This window comes from Neodiprion lecontei, chromosome 7, assembly GCF_021901455.1.
Source record: "Neodiprion lecontei isolate iyNeoLeco1 chromosome 7, iyNeoLeco1.1, whole genome shotgun sequence".
Lineage (NCBI taxonomy): Eukaryota > Metazoa > Arthropoda > Insecta > Hymenoptera > Diprionidae > Neodiprion > Neodiprion lecontei.
This window is the reverse complement of record NC_060266.1, coordinates 24,948,529-24,970,604: the sequence shown is the minus strand read 5'-3', so window position 1 is coordinate 24,970,604 and position 22,076 is coordinate 24,948,529. Positions and strand designations below refer to the sequence as shown.

The 22,076-nt window shown below is 39.3% G+C and overlaps 1 protein-coding gene and 1 long non-coding RNA gene across 2 annotated transcripts in view; one reads left to right on the top strand and one right to left on the bottom strand.

Annotated features, from left to right (window-relative positions):
• The window catches only part of LOC107217434 (serine-rich adhesin for platelets), a 40,808-nt gene extending 24,749 nt beyond the window's left edge, over nucleotides 1-16,059 (bottom strand). The window contains exons 1-5 of the mRNA XM_046745556.1: nucleotides 15,151-16,059; nucleotides 9,669-10,312; nucleotides 7,320-7,838; nucleotides 5,025-6,418; nucleotides 4,668-4,792 (exon numbers count right to left, since the gene is read on the bottom strand). Coding sequence (XP_046601512.1) covers nucleotides 4,668-4,792; nucleotides 5,025-6,418; nucleotides 7,320-7,838; nucleotides 9,669-10,064 — 2,434 coding nt within the window. The 5' untranslated portion in view covers nucleotides 10,065-10,312; nucleotides 15,151-16,059. The remainder of the gene's footprint in view (nucleotides 1-4,667; nucleotides 4,793-5,024; nucleotides 6,419-7,319; nucleotides 7,839-9,668; nucleotides 10,313-15,150) is intronic.
• Nucleotides 16,060-16,686: 627 nt separating this feature from the next.
• Nucleotides 16,687-19,388, top strand: LOC124295472. Its single transcript, XR_006905410.1, has 2 exons — nucleotides 16,687-17,016; nucleotides 18,728-19,388. It is a non-coding gene; the product is annotated as an uncharacterized LOC124295472 (long non-coding RNA).
• The last annotated feature ends 2,688 nt before the right edge of the window (nucleotides 19,389-22,076 follow it).

Below are 22,076 nucleotides of genomic sequence, written 5' to 3'. Positions count from 1 at the left end.
TGGTAAGAATACTTGACACTGTGACTCGAAGGGATAATGTATGTTGTACGCGTTTACATCGTCGCTCCGCAAATATGGCCGATTTGTGTGTTTTTTTTCCATCATATTATATTTGCAATGTTTTTTTTTTTTTTTTGTCGCATCGGAATGTCTCGCAATTCTTTCCGTTCTGTCTCCTCCTTTTTTCTCTGTTTATACTTTTATTGCGCAAATATTGGTCGCATTGCGTTGTTTCGTATACCTGTGTATATATATATGAGTAATGTGACATGTGTATTTTTCCGTAAAGACAGGGAGCAGATATAATTTTTGCATTAAATAATAAAATGCAGAAGGTGTACGAGATTATTTTTTCTCTCCTCATTTCCATCGCTATCGAACATGTGTGTGTGTGTGTGTGTGTGTGTGTGTGTGTGTGTATATATATATATACAATATCCTACACGTAGCGCAATGTTAAATATATTAAGAAACCTAATTGAACGAATCGCGAATCGTGGATTGCGTCTAGTTAATAAACAGACGGTTTCCTGCAGGCTGACACTTTTCATTGACTTTGATTAACTTTTGCGAGCGTCTATCAAACACACGTGAACAGTACTCGGAGTGAATAAATAATAGGAAAAAATGTGAGAAAAGAAAACAGAACAATTATAAAAACAACGAGAGAGAGAGAAAAAAAAATCAAATTCCTTCCACGAGCCTGCACGTGTGTATTACACGTACATAGGTATGTATAATAATCGCTCAATTGCATATCGCGTATCACCGTTAATAACAGTTGTAACACAGCATTTTATTAGCGGACTAGAGGCTTTGATTTATCGCAATTAAGAACATAAGACGCATAACGTACATAGACGTACGATACTTTGCGCAAATAACAAAGATGCCCCGGGTCTCGTTAAATTCCTAACGCTAGTCATGTGTAACGTTAAACTACATTATATTATTCTCGCATAAATTCCTCGAGAGATTGAATCGAGACGACGGTTGATTATGGAGGGGAGAAGCGAGGGGAAATTTTGAAAATAAAGCGAGCGCCAACAATTAGGAGAGCACTGCACAATTGTTACGCGTACGTGATACGTATGTGTGCATATGTTATATATAGGTATGGTAAGTTCTACGTATACATGGACGTACGCATAAAGGCGAGTTACGTCACAGGCTATACGACCGTATCTCATCCGCGATTCTTAATTTATTTGTATTATTTATTTTTTTTTTCATTCTTCTTTTAATTCTTTTATTCCCCGGTACCTCGTAACATGTACCCGCGATTCGTTCTTTCAATCCTATTTGTCGTGGAATAATAATAACGTTTCGGCGAAATAAGAGGACAAACAAAAACAAAGAGGAAGATAAGAGAGAGAGAGAGAGAGAGAGGAAATCGAGGAAGAAAAATACCGAACGACACTTGCGCGTAAATTTAAACGACATGTTTCACATGGCATAGAAATATTTCCAACATTTGGAACAAAGGCCGCTTGTAGAATAACCGAGGAGGTAAAATACGCCGCCACGCGTTTTAAGCGCGCAGCCTGGCTCACCGTTCAAGGTGTCTTCAAGGTTGTGTGCCTTTAACAATTCAGCATAGTTCGTGGAATAGGATATACGTGTAGACTCGGTCGGTTTGCCTTTGAAACGCCAACTGCAGCATTACAGGCTGCTAAGTATATTCTAAGGTGGATCGCAAGGTGTTCCGCAATCCCTAATTAACGCTTTACAAAAATCCCGCGCCAAATCTGCAGTCGATTAGTTCAAAATTATGTAAATTGGTTATAAACCCGAGTGTATTAATATAGAAGAAGGACAAGTTGCGGAACATTCGATACGACGATATTACGTTATGCATTATGCGACTGAAAAATCCGCTGTTTTCGAATTGACCAAACTTTCGAATTCATTACGTACAGCGCATCTTCACGATTTAATAATCACAGACGATGCGTTAACTTTTTAATCTGACATCTCAAGGAGCTCGATCGAAAGTCGAAACGTTACTGCTAAAATCATCGATCACTCGATATACGTTACAACGTGTAATATGAATCGCGTACAGGGTACGTATGGCTCGTTAGCGGAGTTGCGCTTGTTTTTGTCGCAATTACGAGGGGGGAAATTGAACGCGCTCAGATAAGCGGCAAAAAGTTTTTAGAACACCGCGGGGCTTACTCGCACGTCACCCGTGTATGCGGAGTAATCAACGTTCAGGAGCGGCGCCAAATTCAAAACTCATTTTAGATCCGATCGAATCGTAAAGTATCGTATTCAATTTGCCACTTCAAATTTTCGAACTGCCGTTCGAAAACGAATCTTTCAAACTCAATAACGACTCGCAAATATCTAAAAGGAGAAAATCTGTTCGCGGCATATTGTTTTTGAGATGTTATCTAAAAAATACTCGAGTCCGAAAAATCTGCGCGCGTATATTATTATGTCAATCGGCACGAAACGGTCGGTAGTGAACCGATCGGTAATAAACTGGACGAATAGAGGAGAGAGAGAGAGGCTCGAGTCTTAGGAGACCTTGAGCGCGGTCAGCAACAGAAAGATCCTCGGTGCAGGAGGCTGGCTGGACCGGCACCATCTTGTTGTGGCTACCATTGTAACTGGAGACCGGAGAGCAAGCCACCCACGCCTATAACGGGTGTTCAGTATGGAAATGGGGATGATTCGGAAGGCTTAACGATCTGTAGAAAACCGTTGCGAATTGCTCGGTAATCTCGTTAAACAAAAAAAAAAACGAAAAACCAATTTTTTAAAAACAGTTAAAAAATAATAACGAGACAGAAAAAAAACAAGCGAACCAATTCGCTGCAGAGCAGATCGTGATAATTTCGGAATGATGACGAATTCGTTGTGGATAAACGAGTGAGAAAAATAAGAGAGAGAGAGAGAGAAAATTGTAAAAATGAAATCATGGATAAAAAAAAAGGAAAATAAAAAAAGGAAATGTCATACTGCTGAAAGAATTCCGTCTTCGGCGACAAGCACGTAAGGTCAACTAGTCCTGTTTGCGAATCAATTAATCACAACCTGCGAGGCAATGGTTCAAAGCTCGAGTAACAGAACAATAGGATCTTTTCTCTGTTTCTCGGACGGTGAACAGCCCTTCGTATAATAAGTTTGTTATATATGTACCTGGTTATACATACCCTATACATACCTGCTTGGTATAAAGCATATTAACAGTTGCGTATACGATAAGTTATATGTATGTATATGCTGTTATTACATGGTACAGTGGTTATACCTGTTATAATAATATATAGCAGGTATACATATTAAGTATGTACAGGCATACACATCGTGGTATGCGAAGAAGACATTTCTATCGCTGCTTAGTTACAAAAGACACTTTATTCTCACATGTGTGTTATTATACGGGGTTGAAATGAGGTGGAAAAAAAGAAATACAGTCAACCACCCCGAGAAGAGGTAAGAAGAATAAAGGGGACAATCTAGCTGCAGTCGTAATAACTGGTGTAATATACACTTCAAAGCGTAAATGAAGTCAGGTGAAGCGAAATAAAAAATAAAACAGAAAACAAACAAAAAACAAAACATTGTTATGCACTCTAAAATTCGCTCCACTCGATCATCAATAATTGTGGGATTCAATTTTTACACTTTGCTTTAACGGATTGTAAATTGATTCGTCGTGCAGTACCTATTCAAGATTGAATCTCAAATACAGACTTCATACACACACATATATATATATGTATATATAAGAAACAAAAATAAAAGAAACCTGCGATTCTCAGGTCATTATATTACATAGAAGATGTGTTTTGTCTATTTTTTTTTTTTTTGCATTGTTTCTTATAGGTCGAAAAAAAGCTCCTACGCTTTCAAATTCTTTCTCATTCGTCGCTGTGTCTGAATACATTATTTCGTTAAATGTATAAAAGCGTCATCGTACAGCCATTATACGCAAAGTTTTAACGAAAACGAGCAAAAGCAATAAGACAGAAAACAGCGGAACAAAAAAAGGAGATGAAAAAAACGACTAATGCACAGCGATTTGTTGGTCCAAGGATAAAAAGGTCAACATATTCAATAAGATTGGTTTAAGAACCGGCGACTGTTGGAACCGTTCATTATATCCTGTCCGTAAGATCATAAGCAAGCTGTTAAAATTACGCGCGCAACTATAATAATAATAATAATAATAATGATAATAATACGAATTCATGAATAATACGTGATTTGCAAACAACACCCACTACATACCGCAGATTATCATAATTTATTGTAGGTATAAGGTACTTGAATTTCTAAGAGAAAAAAAAAAAGAAAAAAAAAAAAGAACAACAAAGAAACAAGAATCGGTTTATGCCAAAAGCGTTATCTCGACCCAGTTGCAACCCGCATATATATATACGTATAATGATCGCAATATCGATCGAACGAAGAGGAGGTCGACTGTCCATGTCGGGCAGAGCACTCAGGAACATATCCTTGACGAGAGAAGGTACGAGAGGTGCATACCGAACACGCCATATAAAGAATTGAAACGGGAGTGCAAATTGCTCGAGGTAAATACATTATATAGGTATATGTATAAGAATCTAGCTCGCGATACTCGCTGAAAAAATCAACGGGTGACTGTAAATCCTTTCGAACACTTTGAAAAATGTAAGAAATCTCTAACTCACCTTTCGCCACGGAATCGGTCTTCGGCTGCTGATCCTGCAGGACGCAATTCACCTTTCTTGAACTCTGATCGTCGCCTTTCCGCAGATGAGTCGAATCCTCTTCGCTGCACTCGAGGTTCCGGTTGCTGAGGATTCAAAAGACGGTTTACATTTAAAAATGCCGCGTCTTCTTTCTTCGAGTATAAATTAGACAAGGGCTGGGTAAAATGCATCGATGGATAGACTTGAAACGAAAAATGGTAAATGCTTTAAAAAGTACAATTAAAAATGTCATTGACATTTCGAATAATACCATCTCAAATATTACACACAACAGTGAAAGATAGGTGAGATATAAATTGGTCATCGCCCACTTACGCGTTCGTGAATTCCAACGAGTTGGTTTCCTCCTCCTCGCCTATCGTCGCCAAATTACTCTGCCAGTAGTAACTGTCGCCGTCACTATCGTCGGTCGAATCCTCGTCATCGTTGCACACCTCGGCATCCCCGAGGATGGTATCAGCGAACTCGGAGTTCCTGAGCTCGTTGCCGACCTCGTCGAGGGACCAATACGTGATCTTTTCATCCTCCTTGCGCCCGTCGACGGGTGTCTCGGTTTCCTCGTCGTCGCCCTTGTCGTCCTCCTCGGCCACATTCACTTCCTCGCTCAGTTCCGAGTCGACGTCATCCTTCGACTTGGTACCATCAGCCATAGCCTTCGCCTTCTTCATCTCGATTATTTCCATGATCTTATTGGTACCAGAAATCTCTAGATTCCTCTCGTTCTTCCTCCTCATCACATCTCGCATTTCCTCCTCCTCCCCAATTCCTTCACTCGACGATCCCTCCTTCTTCTTCTCAACATCGCCGGACTCGGTAGTCCGCGACTCCTCTTCCAATTCCCCCTTGGTCCCCGTAGGTGGTTGAATATCGCGTCTCGGTGGTGGCGGGGGCGGGGGAGGTGGTCGTTTCCTCTTCGCTTTAACGTCCCTTCTGGGCATAGGTTTCGGGGGAAGAGCAGGAGCGGGTTCCTCGGATGTGTCCCGATTAACGCTGACCCTATTCACGTGGTTGTTCCGTGCCGGAAGTGGTGGACCCTCGTCCCTGACGACCTGATCGACGTTACCATTGACGCATTCGACGACAAGGGCGTCGTCCTTGATGGGCCTGAAGTGTGTCGTCGAGTCGGCAGCGAGATCGGTATAAACGAGTCCCGGTCTCGTCTCGTGTCCGTAGCTGAGCGGCGCATCCTGGAAGCTGAGTGGCGGCTGGAGGGTGATCGTCTCCTCTATGAGGACGGTGTTTGGCGCTACGACGGCCGTCACCCTCTCGACGACGCCGTCACCCCCGTCCCCGAGGGACTCGACGAAGGTAACAGCCTCCGAGTTTGCCAGCCGAGCAAGAAGGTAATCGCTACTCGGAGGATTGGAGCCGAACTCTCTTTCCAGATGATCGAACGGCGCGAGAAGACGAACCAGGTCAACGTTGTCCGCTGCCGATATCTCAACCGGAGCCTCGGTCATGTTCTGGTGCTGATTCGTCGCCGGCGGCGTGATTCCCTTTTCGACAACCTGGAGGTGCGGGTTTTGAGGGTGTTCCGAGGCCGTTGACGCCGTCGAGGTTGTCGACTTGATCGAGAAACGATCCGAGGATGAGAAACGATCGATAACCGTCGACATTGAACTCCCCGTGTCGTCCGATGTGCTGCCTTGAGTACTGCTGCAACCGTCGTGGGAACGAGCGTCCAGGTAAACCAAAGCTTCGGCGGGTTCCTGAGGGAGGAAATCGGGAGTTTAAAAACAGTATTATTTTCTATTTTCGTCCTAGAATGCACCAGATTACGGGAACAAAGTGTTGAGGGGAGGGGGGAATTAAAACTTGGAAGGATCAATATCTGGTATTGCCTGTGTATGGAAATTTCCGAACATGCGAAAGTAAAACAACGAAAGACTTCGAACAATTCGTCTTTCTTTATTTTACTTTCGAATGTTTGAAATTTCGATATATCGGCCATTCCAAATATTGAAATACAAAAATTATGACGTCATATGCAAGAAGCGAAATTTACAAATAAAAAGATCATACTATTTAAATATGATCATGTAAATGCATCAAAATTACCTAAGTATTCAATATAAATATTTCAAGTATTGGGATAAAGTATCTGTAATGTATATATACATACTTCCTTACATTATGCTAGGTTAAAAAAAATTTTTACCCGAAAAATCGTATTACACGCCTAAATAGGAATAGGAGGGTGGGGGGCAGAAACCATCAAAATTCGATGACGTAATTTATGGATGTCCGAATGTTAATGTGTAGTCTGTTTTTCAAAAATTTTACCTCCACCCATTAGTTTTACCATCTTTCAATAAATGTATTTCGAACAAACGCATCGAATAACCAGCGATCGGTAGCGTAAATTCTACTTGATGAATAACAATTGATAAAATGTTATGGAGGTGATAAAACGACGTGTATAAAAGAATTCCGATGCATCATTGAATCGCGTAGATGATGAATGCGCTACGAAGCAACCTCTTCTGAATACTCGATACACACAATTAGATTGTAGAAGTTGTTTTTAAGAAGACTAAAATGAAAAAACAACTAGATGTGAAGAAAAAAAAGAAAAAGGAGGAAAATTGTAATCCCCGTTCCGCACAATACCTGAAGTCTAGACTTGTTCATATCTGGAGATTGGGTTTTAACGTTGTTCGTCGTCGTTGCATTTTTATTCGGGCTTGAATTCTTCGAGTTTGACTTTGACGAGCCGGCGGAATTGCAACTTTCGAATGAAGCCGACTTGCTGCAAGAAGATCCTTGACTCCTGACGGTGGATTGATCCTCCGTGGAATTATACGTCGACGATGACGAGGATCCGGTAGATTTCGGACTGTCCCAGGTCGCCGGTTTCCGCACCGGACTCGGATTAGCGTCTCCGTCGGCGGGTCCTCGAGGCTGACGCAATTTCCTCGGCGGAACCGGAGGCGGTGCGGCCGGAAGTTCCGGCGGAACTTTGCCGATCCTTTTCTCCGGTGAAGACTTACGCTCCGCGCTAACAACCTCGGGCCTCAAAGCGCCCCTGTAACGAACCAGGAGCTTTATCACAAGCTGGGACTCCTTCAGCCTTCGTACGCAGTCCAAACGCGTCATTTCCGTCACGGGTACTCCGTCGATGCTCAGCACCTGCGGTTCAGGAAAACGCAAAGTCTGTCAGTGATCGGCTGTCCATGGTTTTTCAAATTTCTTGAAAAAAAAAAATAAAATAAATAAATGAAAAACAAAATGATTATTCGACAATTGCCTTGCTTTCATTTTCTCGTGAAAGTACAGATCGTTAATACCTAATTATACCCACGTTATATGGATACGAGTGTGATATATAGAAAGAAAAAGTACCTCGTGTAAGGAAAAAGAAAACAAAAAACAAAAAAAAAATCAAAAAAACTAACAAAATAAAATTGCAATTACGCAGCTGTATTGTATTACCGTTTAGCAATTTTCTCTTCCTCGGGATACGATCGTTTATATATATCCTACATTTTATCTATGTGCTCCTCCGGCCGCCATAGCAATGTACATACTTATTACAGAACCTGTATTTATAATCGAATGTTTCATTTCTAAAATATAATTGAAACTTCAAACGGATGCATTTGTATTATTAGAGAAGAGATCGTCAAGGTATATAATTACGTTTACCGAAGTCCGGTGTCCGTTATATCGACCACGGTAATTATAGAAATCAAAAACACATCGTCTGGCGGTTTATAAATAGAAGCGATTAGAAATGAAAAAAAGAAAAAACCGAAGATTAAAGGAAAAAATCTAGAACGTCGAGAAAAAAAGGATTGGGAAAAAAAACCGTATGTGCGTGTTTTTCGCTTCTCCACTTTTTATCTATCTTTATTTCGATCCCCATACATCTGTCTATCCATTCATCTCCCTCGAAAAGAAAAAGTATAATATAGAATAAAATGAAGAGAAGTGTAAAAGGAAGAAAAATAAAGATCGCCGCGGTAAATCGTCGGCTAGTCTTATTCGATCTGGAATTCCATGGGCCACATACCGCGAGAGATAACCACGCCGGATATAGACGAAGGTATTATAGCTAGGTATGTAGGCAGTACCTACCTACCTACCTACCTACATACCGTGCATCGTGAAAGCTATATTATACCCATACACCCGTATAAAATTGCCGGCATTAAAACCGATCATCGAATTCAAGGCGTTGTTGTTCGGTTAGAGTGTTCGCCTAGTTTCGTTTCAATCTCGTTTCATCTTTTTCTTCCGCAGGCTCTTTACCATTGACTATTTCTTACAGCAACATCTCACTAGACCCGTTCTCTCCATCACCCGTGTGATCTACCTATATCTATAAACCCATTAGCCGAGTTTTGAACGTTACGTGTCTTTTTATTTCCGATGCCGCGAATATTCGGAGACCAGGTATAATTCGAAGGAAGAATAAATATTTGCGTGACAAATATCTAGTGAAATTTTATTTGCCGCGCATGAAATGAAATCATTGATTTTTCTGAATACCTACGAATTTTTTTGGAATTTTCAGAAATTTTTTATAATTCCGTAGTCCATAATTTTCCAACGCTCTGTTTATGAAACTATTCGTTCCTGCCTTTGAAAATTCTTCAGTCTTATCTAATGTACAACCATTTACGAAAACCTATACAGAACCTCAGGACTCGATCTCCGTTTTTGAAAATTTTTAAAACTCTCTAAAACAGGTATTTCAAAATCGTCGAGAATTCCAAAAAAATCATACACATGTAGTAGCATCATTGAATTCATTTTACAGAAAATTCAAAAAAATTCCACCGGATATTTGTTGCACAAATTTTTGTCTAACCAATTTATCAATTTATCTCGTCAACTCAGTCACGATTAATATTTGTCAATTTTCTTTTTTCTCCTAATTCTCACCGCGACTCGCTTTTGGCTAAGAATATCTATCCAACAACGCAACAAACGAATACTTTCAACTCAGATCCTCACCTCGTCTCCTTCGCCAAGTGTTCCCCAGGAGCAAACCGCCCGGCTTGCGGGACTCTCGGAAGCGCAGCTTTGAACGAAGAGCTTCCTGACCTTCTCCGAGGTCTTGTTACCGCCCTCGAATTTCAGCCCGAACCCCAGCCGTTCCCCCGGGAGTCTGAAAACGTCGACCTCTTCTTCGGGGTGTGCCTCGGGTCCGATGGCCTCGTTCCTCTCCTCGCGATCATCGTCGACTTGAGCGCCGTTCTCGTTATCGGACCGTTTTTTAACCCCGTCGATATTATCCGTCCCGTTTCCGATCGACAAGACAGTCACGAAATTCTCCAATTCCGCGGCATCCGCGTTGCCCACGCTAACAACGGTGACGAATTCCTCGTGTCCGTTCTTCAGAATCTCCATCTTTCTCCAATTCTTTGCCTTTTTCTTTAATATCTTCCGTTTTTATTTATTTATTTATTTTTTCCTTCAACGAGAAACTCTCCTTTTTTTTTTTTTTTATCACTCGACATCAGCGATCTCTCAATTTGGTCCATTCATTATTTCATCCGCTCCTCTTCCTCCGCACAGCAACGTGTATATATAGGTGCATGTATATGTACATACGCCTCGGTTAATCCAGAGTTATGCCGTCGAGTAATAGCCAAATCCTGAAATTATATAAGTTTTAAGTTTATTTAACAGATTTTCAATATACAGTATATAAATATTTCGTCGTTTATAAGCTTAATGTGAAGAAATCGGCACCGAATCGTCTCCGTTTCTCTCTTTTCAGCCTGATCCCATCACGATTGCTCCGTTAGTAGCTTCTTCGTCTCTCTCTCTCTCTCTCTTTCTCTGTATCAGGATATGCAAATAACGTCGTTAAATTACAAAATTCATAATATCAACCGGTAAGAAACTCCACGTAACTTTGATCCCGCCTACTCGTTTCAACCGAATATTATATCCACGCGCAGCTTTGTCACGTTTGTTCAACGATCAAAGACCTCTCGGATTTTCTCACAACATACATACCAATTTAATTTCCTCCTCCGTCGAGCGTAATTATTCTTCTCTTCATTTCCGATATAACAACAACAACAACAATAACAACAATAATAGTAATAATAATAACGCGAATAGACGTAAAGATTTCTAAACACCCCGATCATCGGGAGAAAGTATAATATCGTAATTGTAATACATGTACCTATAGATATATTATAGACACATGTATGATATGCGGGTACAGAGCTCGAAAATTCTTTTCTACCTTGCTCTCTCTCTCTCTCTCTCTCTTTCTCTTTTTCTCTTTTTCTCTTTCTCCCACCGGAATCCGATTGATATATCAGCAACCGCACAACAGGGTCACAAGAGACCCTCGACCTGCGACCCCGACTAGGCGACTCGGCGAAGAATGTAGGAAATAGAAAGTAGAATATCGCGTTTGCAAATCGGCGAGATCTGCAAGTCGCGGAGAATTTGCGGTGCGCGACGTTTGAAAGTTCGGTATGATATCTAAATTACACTAAATCACGTTAGGTTTTTACATTTTGTCCGACTGGGGTTTCATTCGGTTGTCACTTAACACTTTGAGTCACAATTTGTTGCCACGAGTCAACTTTGACAACAAGATAGTATTCTGTGGGTTTCGGGCTCGCTGATTACTAATCTGAAAGCAGACTTCAAAGATTCGCGATGGTGGATCGAATACGACATGGACGAAAATTTCAAATTCAATCGAATACGGTAAAAAAAAAAAAAAAAAGAACTCTACGCAGGGATTTCAGGGGTCGCTGATTGGATTCGTTGTACCGAATTTTCGAAAACACATCCTCGTCACAGAGTTTTTTCTCCAGATTCGATCGAATCTGAAATTTTCGTCGGGCATATTTGATCCGCCATTTTGAGTTCATTAAATCAGCGACCTTTGAAAAAAATCGCAAAGAAATACGTTTTCAAAGTATTCTAAACATGCAAAAAAAAAATGTATATAAAATAGGTGATTAGCCACTGGGACTCAAAGTGTTAAATACGCAACAAGTTTAATTGACCTATTGCCTAAATCGATCTCCGGCTCCGCGACGACTTGGGATGACGGTATTCGGCCAGGGTTTGGTCCATGCGCGAGTGTCGGCAGGATGACGACGACGAGGATGATGACGGTAGGTGGTTAACTCTCTTTTGAAGAGATCGGTGCCCGTACAAGTGCGAGTAACGGTCCCCGACGCCGGCGGTGGTTTCTGCCGTCCCCGCCGCGTGCATTCCTAACATCACTCGAACGTTAAAAGAGCCTTATACACCGGCTATCTTCCTCGAGTTACTCTCGTCTCATCTCCCGACGTGTACACGCACGCAACAACACACTTGTGAGATATTTTTCAGACGCATCGTGCGCCTCGTACGTACACACGCGACGCACGTATGCCTCGAAAAAGGACGAGACGTGAGAGAATTCGCAACGCGTTGCGAAAAATTTATAACGTAGAGTCAAGATAGCGGAGAAGAGGAAAAGAGAAAAATAACGAACGAAGGTAATTTTCAAAATTTCAAAACTTGCGATTCACTCATCTCGAATATAATGTTTGTATATATGCAGTCAAATTTAAACGTTCGTATCGAATACAAGATGAAGATTCGAGTTTATAGTATAGTCTTGACCTTTTTGATACAAAATTTGATTATCTATTAAATGAAATCGAATACAGCATTCCGACTTGTACAGTTATAGAGATATTTCGGTTAATAGAGTGTTTGAAAAATTGCAACCGGTACTTTGAGAATTTTCACTTCCGAATTCCGGTTTGACGAGACTTCGTTGAAGGGTAAAAAATTAAATTTTCGAAGGGTGCGTAAGTGGGAAAAAAAAAAAATAACCGGCCTAGTCGAAAATCGTAATCGTTATACCTACGCAAAAGAAATACACACCTACATGTTACATATGGAACGATCGGCAAGAACCCGCGTATTTCGACATACGATTCAGAACCTGTTTTACAGTCAGAGAAGACGGTGATACCTGCGCATACACGTGTATAATATACTAAAATCGTGGACTCGTATTAAACGCGATTCGAGTCGAACCTCGATCTCGAAGTTGGTATAGTTCGATGGCACAGGTAGGTGGTAGATGCCAATGTGAGCCCAAATCTGGCTGGGTAATTGAACGGGGAGAATAATGGAGGAGCATTTTATATACGGCTCGGAGGCTTTGACCGGCCTGAAAATTAGTACGCAATAAAATTGAAGAATGAAAAAATTAACGCGTGCCCGAGTTAGCGAGGAGACGAAGAAACGAACTAAAGAAGATGACGATAAAAAAGTAAAAACAACAAAAAAAAAAAAACCACGACGTATATTCTCCGATTTCTTTCAAATTGTACACAGTTATCGGAAGTGGTAAACGATGTTACACGCGCAGCATTCAACTCGAGACTGCACATTGAGGCTTGTGGCTAACTATGAAAAGCGGCATCCGGTATATGGGAGGTTTTAGTTCCCTTTTTTTTATTCTTCTTTCTTCTCGTGGTTTTTTTTTTCTTTTTTCTTTTTTTTTTCCACGACGAAACGAGTAACCGACCGTTGTCCAACCCGACAATAGAGGAAATGTTACGCAAATAACAGAAAGAGAGAGAGAAAGAACGGTGTACATATGACGGCTAGACGTCACACCTGACGGGTCTCGACAGCGTTGCACATATAATGTAGGCAAGTACATTACATAGGTATACACACACACACACACACACACACACACACTCGTAGAAAACTGAATAATAATTATCCATGCAGGTATTGTAATGGTATATTTTTATACATACATACGCATTCTCCGCAAACTACTTGTCGTTACGTTTTCTCACGCAATCGATGATGTCTTGTATAATGTCGTAACGAAACAAATGGTTAAAATTAATTATTGAAAAAGATGGGGAAAAACAATGATTCCTGATGTTTATTGTTACGTTCTTTAATTACGCCTGTAACAAAGCGAGAATAAAAAGAATCGAAAAATCATGGATTGTCGAAATTTCACGGATCTGTGAATCCCTCGGTAAATAATTCTGGAGATTCGGCCGGTAGCGTGGCCTGTATAATTTGTCAAGTATCTGAAGCGGCTCACGCGTGTTGAGTAAAACTGGTTTTGCATCGTGGAATTTTGTAAAAATTTCACACGACAGTGACATAAGTACAGTGATTCGAAAGAGAAAAATAACCAAATACTCTGCAGTGTTGTTATGACAGCGTAATAATAAACAATTACCTTATACGAATATAATGTGCAATTCCCCGAACCGTATCGAATGCAATTAATTTTGCGATATAACAACGGAGAAAGTTTCTATTCCCTCTGTACCTATGAATATACACATAATTACCGATATTAACGAGTTTAAAAATCAATCTCGAAACAGACTGCCTTTCGTAAATGCTATAAAAATCATCGATCCGTGATCGCAAATTTCTCGGAAACGTTTGTTCAGCGCTGTAATTTCTGGAAACATATAACCCCGAAATGTACGTACGTATATAGTAGGGTGGTTCATTTTTTAACGTTTTCTTTTTAAGTTGCCACTCGAAAAATTTTCGACAAATACTGAGAATAATTGTCGTAAAACCTGGAGGAGATGGGAAAATATTTAAAGTCGCTACCAGTTATTGTAATATTTTTTATTAATATTAAACTACATACAAGTCCGCAAGGTGTGCAGATAAAAATAAATCAAAAATATATCAATAATTGTTAGAGACCTCTAAATATTTTCCTACTTCCTCCAGGTTTTAAGACAATGTTTGTTTTTTTCAGTACTTGGAAAGAAAAAAAAAGAAGTTAACAAATGTCAACCCACCCTAATATGTAGGTATGTATTACGATTTACAGGTGGGCATACTTATGATGTGTGCAGAAGCGCATGATGCGAATAAACGACGAGACCTTGTTACATCTCCCAGCTCGATGAATCTAGGCCGGCCGTCTCTTTCCACGCATCTTTTATCCACAGAGTATGTACACACAAGCATTCGAAATATGTAGGTCTACACGAGTTTACCGTATAGACCTTGTCTTGCCCATACGAGATCCGACTACGGTCTCGGTTTTAAGCGGTAACTTCATCGTTAAACGCTCGACGCGGAATTGGTCGATGATAAGAAGGATAATTGGAATGTATACTTAATCTCAAGGATGAACGATCAGTGGTCAACGTTCCAGAGAGATTTAAATTTACCGCCACCAAATCGGCGGTGAATAAAACAATTGATCTGCTCCCACGATGCAACGCGAGTATAGATTTTCCGTTTCTGGAATTTCTATCGCCGATAATCGCTAAGATACCTAAATTTTTAAGAGGTTAGAAACTGTACTCTCATCATTCGGTCAAACCTATACATACAGCTAATACCGCAAGTTTGTCTATACATGTAAATAACATAAACGCACGCGTGTAAGATGTGATGAAAATTTAAATACTTTCCGCCTTGAGCATAAAAATTTTTTACCGCTTACCTTGTAGCTTATATATATTCCGTATAATTATCCAACACTTCGAAAGCCGCCTGTCCATCACGTTTTCAGTCAACGTTTACGGTGAATGTACTCGATTCCTCCCGATGTAAATCGCGAGTCCTGTCATCCCTCGGATGAAATACGGAACTGCATCCTATGTTATATATGATGAATTTTCACGGTGGACAGAAGAAGATACAACTCGAAGACACTCCCGGGAACGAATAATCTCTGCTCTGTATCTCGTTCTTCTTGCTACATTGCCGACGATGAGAGGAGGCGGTTTACCGCAGTGATATAGCAGCACGGTATAATACAAGACTCTCTGTATCTAGCAGCTGACCGCGGAATTCACCCGAAGTGTCCTATATATATATATATATATGTATACAACATACGCGTGTACAGCGCAGGTAAAGAGAATTATTGCTCGAACTTGGTAAATAACGATTGAAATTGTCACTAATTCACGGACATATGATTATACGAACAAGTGTACGAGGGAATAAATTCCCCGAAACAAAAAACGGCTGATCGTTTGGTGACGGAGACGGGAAATCAGAACAACAGAAATTTTCCCGCCGCTCGAAACAAAAGAACTTTGAACATGTAACGAATCCGTCGAAGTACTGGCAAATTCACACGAGTCCTCGAAATACAGTCGTACGATCGTGCGTAACTTGTATTTGAAAGTTGGGAGTTTCGACCGCGCGCGCCTGACAGTTTTTATTTTTATAGAGTTGCAGCTGGGCTTAGATTAATCGGGGTAAAATACTGGATATATTTTTACTTGAAAAATAGCGTCAACGGGAATAGTAATATGAAGAACAACACGCACGGTACATTTTTATCATGCGGCGACAGGCCAGAATATTCGTGGTATCCTCATCGCGTGCATTCTGGACGACGCGCCACGGATAACTGGTAACCTGCTGCTGCCTTTCTATCGGCTTCTCACTCCCGACGCGTCGCTGTGTCTCCGGTTGTGGCCCCCAGGCGTAAAACCAGCCCCGAGTTTCTTCGCGATCTACCTGCAGCTGTAATTCACACGCGTTCCTTTTTGTCTTTATTATCATTATTATTTACTCGTCGCTCCTTATGTCGGGAGAAACGAAAATTCTTCGCTGAATCTCGAATTTGCTTAACCGAAATAAAAACACGACCGCGCTCTGGAAGCAAGTCGTATTTCGTAATAAACATCAATTTTGGCATCATGTTTTCGTCCGAATCGATCCGACGCGATTATTTAGCAGCCTGAGAGCCTGCGCGAGGCTTTACATGTCTCGATAGGCGAACAAAGAGCCGAAAACGATGAAAAAATAATCAGCTGACAGCTCTCTCCGGCGCCATATTGGTACTCACTCAGCCTCGCCCAGATTTTGGGCTTGCTCGTTGATCTAGCGGAGACAAAAGTCTTCGAACAAGGGTCGCGTTTCAGTAATTGCATGAAAAGTAACGCGTACTGCAAGGTACGGTATTAACGGTAAAACGTACCGCGGATAGCCTAGTTGGCCGGCAACTTCGCGGGAGGAAATCTGGGTTGGCAGAGCAGAGACAAGCAACGCGCGCCTTTGACTTCACTTGTGGTTTTTCAACAATAGGCTTATCGAGGCCTTTTCCCAGTACTACGTATATCATTACCGCAGCCCGGCTTCCCCCGTGATACATACTTTACGTAAGAGGTCGAGGAAAATTATACTTGCATTTGTCGGATTCTTCGTGCGAGGTGGGAATCAGTTTCAAGACCCAAGACACGCGACCCATTCATTCAAGTCCGGTGGTAATTTCCGCAGATTGTACTCGCCGCACTGGGTCAAGAATCATCCTGGCTGTCCTAGAAATCATTACTCGTTACGACGTGGCGAGGTAAATACAGATTCATTGGACTAAAAAATCTTACATTATATCTGGAAAATTACATACCGCTGTTATTAGATTACTCATAAACGCTTCCTTCCGTCATTCGCGGGCAGAGCGAATCTTTAATCGTCCAACTGGTAGATCAAAGAGTCAATTATCCAGAGTCTTCGAGTCGGTACAGAGAGATACCTTTAATCATGAGAAAATGAAAGACACACATACATACACACACGCACACAAGCGTCAAGAGTTTGGTACGCACATAATCCATGGGCAAGAATGACTTTCGTGAAAGCGAATTTTTTACCCCGCAATCTCACCGAGAAGAGAAAGACATGCTGGAAGGCATCTTTGCTGCAGAATAAGCAGTGGCAGCATCGAGAAAACCAAGCCAAAGTTATAAGGTGGAATTATTTTATCATTCCACGAGTATCTGGCTACGGATATAAAGAGGCCATGTGCTCTCGGGGCGCAAACTCAGTTTGAATCGAAATTACGCGAACTTTTGATACGATTGATGTTGTATTCCGTGTGTGTCGGCCGTCTTTCGTGAATTATAAAGATGAAAGAACAGTACTCGGATGATTTTTTTTCCATCATCCTTTTCTTTCTCCCTCTCTCTCTCTCTCTCTTTTATCACGTGTCGAAGACAAAGTCAAATATTATTCCAACTAAAAATTGCATTTCTCACAAGCGGAAGTAATTAACAACACGTACAGTGAAACTCTGTATTATGACAGGGCGGCTTAAAAATTGAAAAAATCATTTTATACGTCGTGTTCGGCCGTAACCGGGATGAGATGAGTGTGAAACAGGTGGTAACGGTAAAAGCATTCGGTAAACGTTCGTGTGCCGTGAGTATAGGTCCTACATATAGGTATAAGGTACACGCAAGTACGTTACACGTATAGACTCAGGTTCAAGGCGTCTCTTTCTCTCTTTCCCTTTCTTCTCTCTCTTTCTCTCGTGCTGAATTACGTGTAATATACATATAGTACCGCGTTATACATAAAACGTGTTCTTTAAACATGGTGTAAAAAGAATGAATATACAAATTAAAATAATTAACAAAATAACGCGACTGCAGTTGAATTAAAAATCAATATAATAACAGCGCATCATCTCACTATTATTGTTATAAATATAGATTGAGGATGGTTAAGTTTCCCTTACGTTTAAATCTGCAACCTGTTATATGCAACACACACACACACACACACCATATATCACGTATATGCATATAAAACCGCAAGAAAGGGAAAGGCATTTGCGCGTAGTTCGCTGATACATGGTAGGTACAGAATTTCACTAGATTAAAACACGTCACCTTGTCCCAGTGCACTTTTAAGCGTTCACGAAGTCCGTATAGTGCGATGACGTCGAGGGCCGATTCGATACCCTACACCGGATACCCTGCAGAACTCGAACAACAATTCCAATAATTACCCGGATGGAATTTTCTACCCCCCCCCCCGGATATTGCCTTTACTCTACATACATATAAAGTAATACATGGTTTACGATATTCTGTAGGTGCGTATAAAATTCGAGGTCACGGAGATAGCTTTCTTTTCAATTCTCATTTTTGCAGGCTGCACGAGTAGCGGTTATTATTATTATTATTGTTGTTATTTGTCTTCTTTGTGTTTTTTTTTTATTTTTATGTCATAAAGAACCGGTAATATTTACTATTATAATCCGTCCCAATTGTTTCCAGTTTTCGAAACTCTCGAGAGAAAAACGATATTACGATTTAGACAGAAATTGTGTCGGCAACATCGAATTTCATACAAGAAAAGCTTGGAATCTGGAACAACGTTGAGATAAATTTCTATAGAAGATTGTGAATCGAAGAATTGTAAGTGATTGTGAAGAAATACAAAAAAAAAAAAAACTCGTGCGCACAAGTATAAATATCCTGTAATAAGAATAGCAAATTAAAATACGTAATTTACACACATTATAATTGGATTAAATATATTTTCAATATCTTTCATTTTGTAGCTTGTTAAAAATTATTTTATTGTAAGTTACGTTAAAGGATTGCAGCAATTATACTATATTTGTGATTTCATTCTTTCACGAAAGACACATGAAACACCGATAAACACCTTATTTTTTTCCCAACCTTTTCCTACGTCGATTTTCTTTACAAGTTGTGTACAACAACAATTTCAGCGAATCACATATCGTAATCATTATCCGCTGTGCGTAAGTACTATAAATATATATATATGAATTGATGAATATTCCAGAATTGACGGAGAAATTTTCGATGATCGGTTATCAGAATTATCATTATTGTTATTATTATTATTATCATTACAACAATATAATTATGATTATTATTATTATTATATATAGATAAAGAAATAGAGTTACGGCAAAACGTGCTTCGCATATAATAACTGACCGAATCTAAACTATTATGTATATCATATGCTTAAAGTATGTACGTATGTAGAGAAAATAATATGCTGCTCAGATTTATCAACACATCGTCAAGATCCGGCCAGTACCGGAATTATTTTCGTTTTTCCTAAACTTTTCTTACGACCCTTTTTTTTTTTTTTTTTTTTTTTTTTTATCACTACAATTTTTTCCCTCCGCAATCGCGTACCTGTGATGTATAATCAATCAGGGAAAGAAAGAAAAGCTCTATTGAAATACATTGTAAGGTTCGAATTCGCATTGAAATTTTAAATTCACATTTCACCGGTTCATTTCCTGCGTCACACGGCAAAACATTTTGGCACTTGCCGAATCGTCAATTATTTATCTATAACCGTCTCTCCCTCGCCTTTTTCATCGAAGTGAAATCGCCTTCTTCACAAAAATCCTCTCGATAATGATCGATAAGTTAACGACGACTATCACCTACGTATATAACAACATAACAGCGCATGGAGATTTATTGTTCGAATGAATCATTCAATCTCCCATATTAGGTACGTAATAATAACTACCATGAAGTATTATAAGCCGGTAGTTTCTTGTCAAATTTTTTAAAATTATTTTTAAAAAACATTTCATCCCCAGGATCATCGTCAAGATCAATCAATAAGTTTCAGGTTTTTTTTTTTTGGAACGGTAAATTCCGCCCGACTTTTCTTCCGTAATTATTTTTTTTGCATTTTAATATTTCATTGTTTTTTTTCAATTTATTATTTATAACGACGCAGAGATATCGGGAAGAGAATAAGTAAACACGCCACGATTCGCAATTCGATCGTACACGTTTCTATAATACGTATACACGCGTTTAACATATCTTGCTGCAAAAGTTTATCGCCGTGTTAATAATTAAGGGGCCATTCAAGAATTATCTAACGATAAAACAGGGATAGAGCATTCAGAGAAACTTTATCAAATTTTTTTATTATCAATTACACTATTAGGCATTCCAGGCAAGCGTTGGCTAACATGTGAAATTCTAAAAGCTTGAGAATAATAATAAAAAAAAAAAAAATTTCTTTAAAAGGCGATGTTAATAATTCACGCATTTAAAAAATACACAATGAATAATGAATTCACGTTTTAATAATTAATAAATTCCAGGTAATGAATCGATTTGCCAATAAAGTTTTCCAAAAAGCGTTTGCCTAACGTTAAAAAACAGAAGTAGGGAAAAACGAGCAAACTTTACCGATCGTTGTCGCTAGGGATTGGATGCAAAAATTTGCAAAAAAAAATGCGTTAGCTAATATACTCGAATGACCCGTTAAATAAAGGAGGAGAGAGAGAGCAGCGACGGTACTTAGATTAATTTCCTGTTTCTCGCATATTTATACCTACCTAATATAATAATAATTACACTTACAATTAATAGCCACGTAGTTGCTTATAACGTGTTGTGCACAACGGTATATTATATTAGGATTATACCTACTCGGCGATACTTGATCGTCCGTGGTTAAATCTTGGAAACACTCTCATCTAATCGTTACAGCAGTGTTAACAATCCGCAAATATTGCAATCACGGGAATACTGTTTTCTCTTCGCCTTATCAAAATTCTCAATTACCTACTCGACCATTTTTCCCCTACAACGTGTGAATCTAAAGCTGAAACTTAGTAACAATTCTCTTGGCTAATATTACACTTTTTTATTATTATGAAGCATTCTCATTTATCGAGATAATTAAAATATATAAGAAACATTGAGAGTGAAAGAAAAAAAACAACTTATATTCATTTCTTTGTGCTTCTGAAATGATTGGTAATCGTTTCCAAACACAATTATTCAACTAAGAAATTACTCGCACATTTCACAACGTAAATTTATCATTAAAATACTACAAATACGATAAAACAACGAAAGCAAATTATCGGTTAAAGTTAAATGAATATGAATCAACCAATTACTGTATTGTTTGTACGGATGTGCGAACAATGTACCATTTCCCGTAGAATTTGACTAACGAAAATTTATATTTCATTTTCATTCATCGCTTTTCTAACTTTGCTAACCCGATTGAAGAAGACTTAGAAACTTGACGATATTTCGCTCCGCGTTTCTTTTTTTCCTTCTCTTTCGTAAACTACATCGTTTAAGCTTCGCTAGAGAAATATAATGTATATATTATACATATACGTACGTTTAATGATAAGATACGGATATTATTGTATATTTGTAGAAATAAATTTTTACAAAATAAACCTCCAAGCTATTAGCAAATTTGCCGCTTTTTCTTTCTTTTCCTTTTGCTTTCGCACTATATTCTGTAACAATTATTCTCTTACGCCTAAATATAAGTATATAGATGTATATTAATGTAATGTAATGTAAAAATTAATGTATGTAATATATAGATGTATCATTATTTATTTCTTTTTCTGTCTCCTGTTTTTTTTTTTTTTTCTTTTTTTTAATCATATTTTTTTAACCCAAAAATATAAGAATACCTACTTATAACAATTACACGCTATATTGCTCCGCCTCAATCCCCCCCCCCCCATTTTTTAGTTGCAGGTATATATAAGAAAAAAAAAAAAAAAAAAAAACGTCGCAAAAGAAACAGAGAAATATTGGGAGAAAGAAAACGATCATCTTAAGAGATCCATAA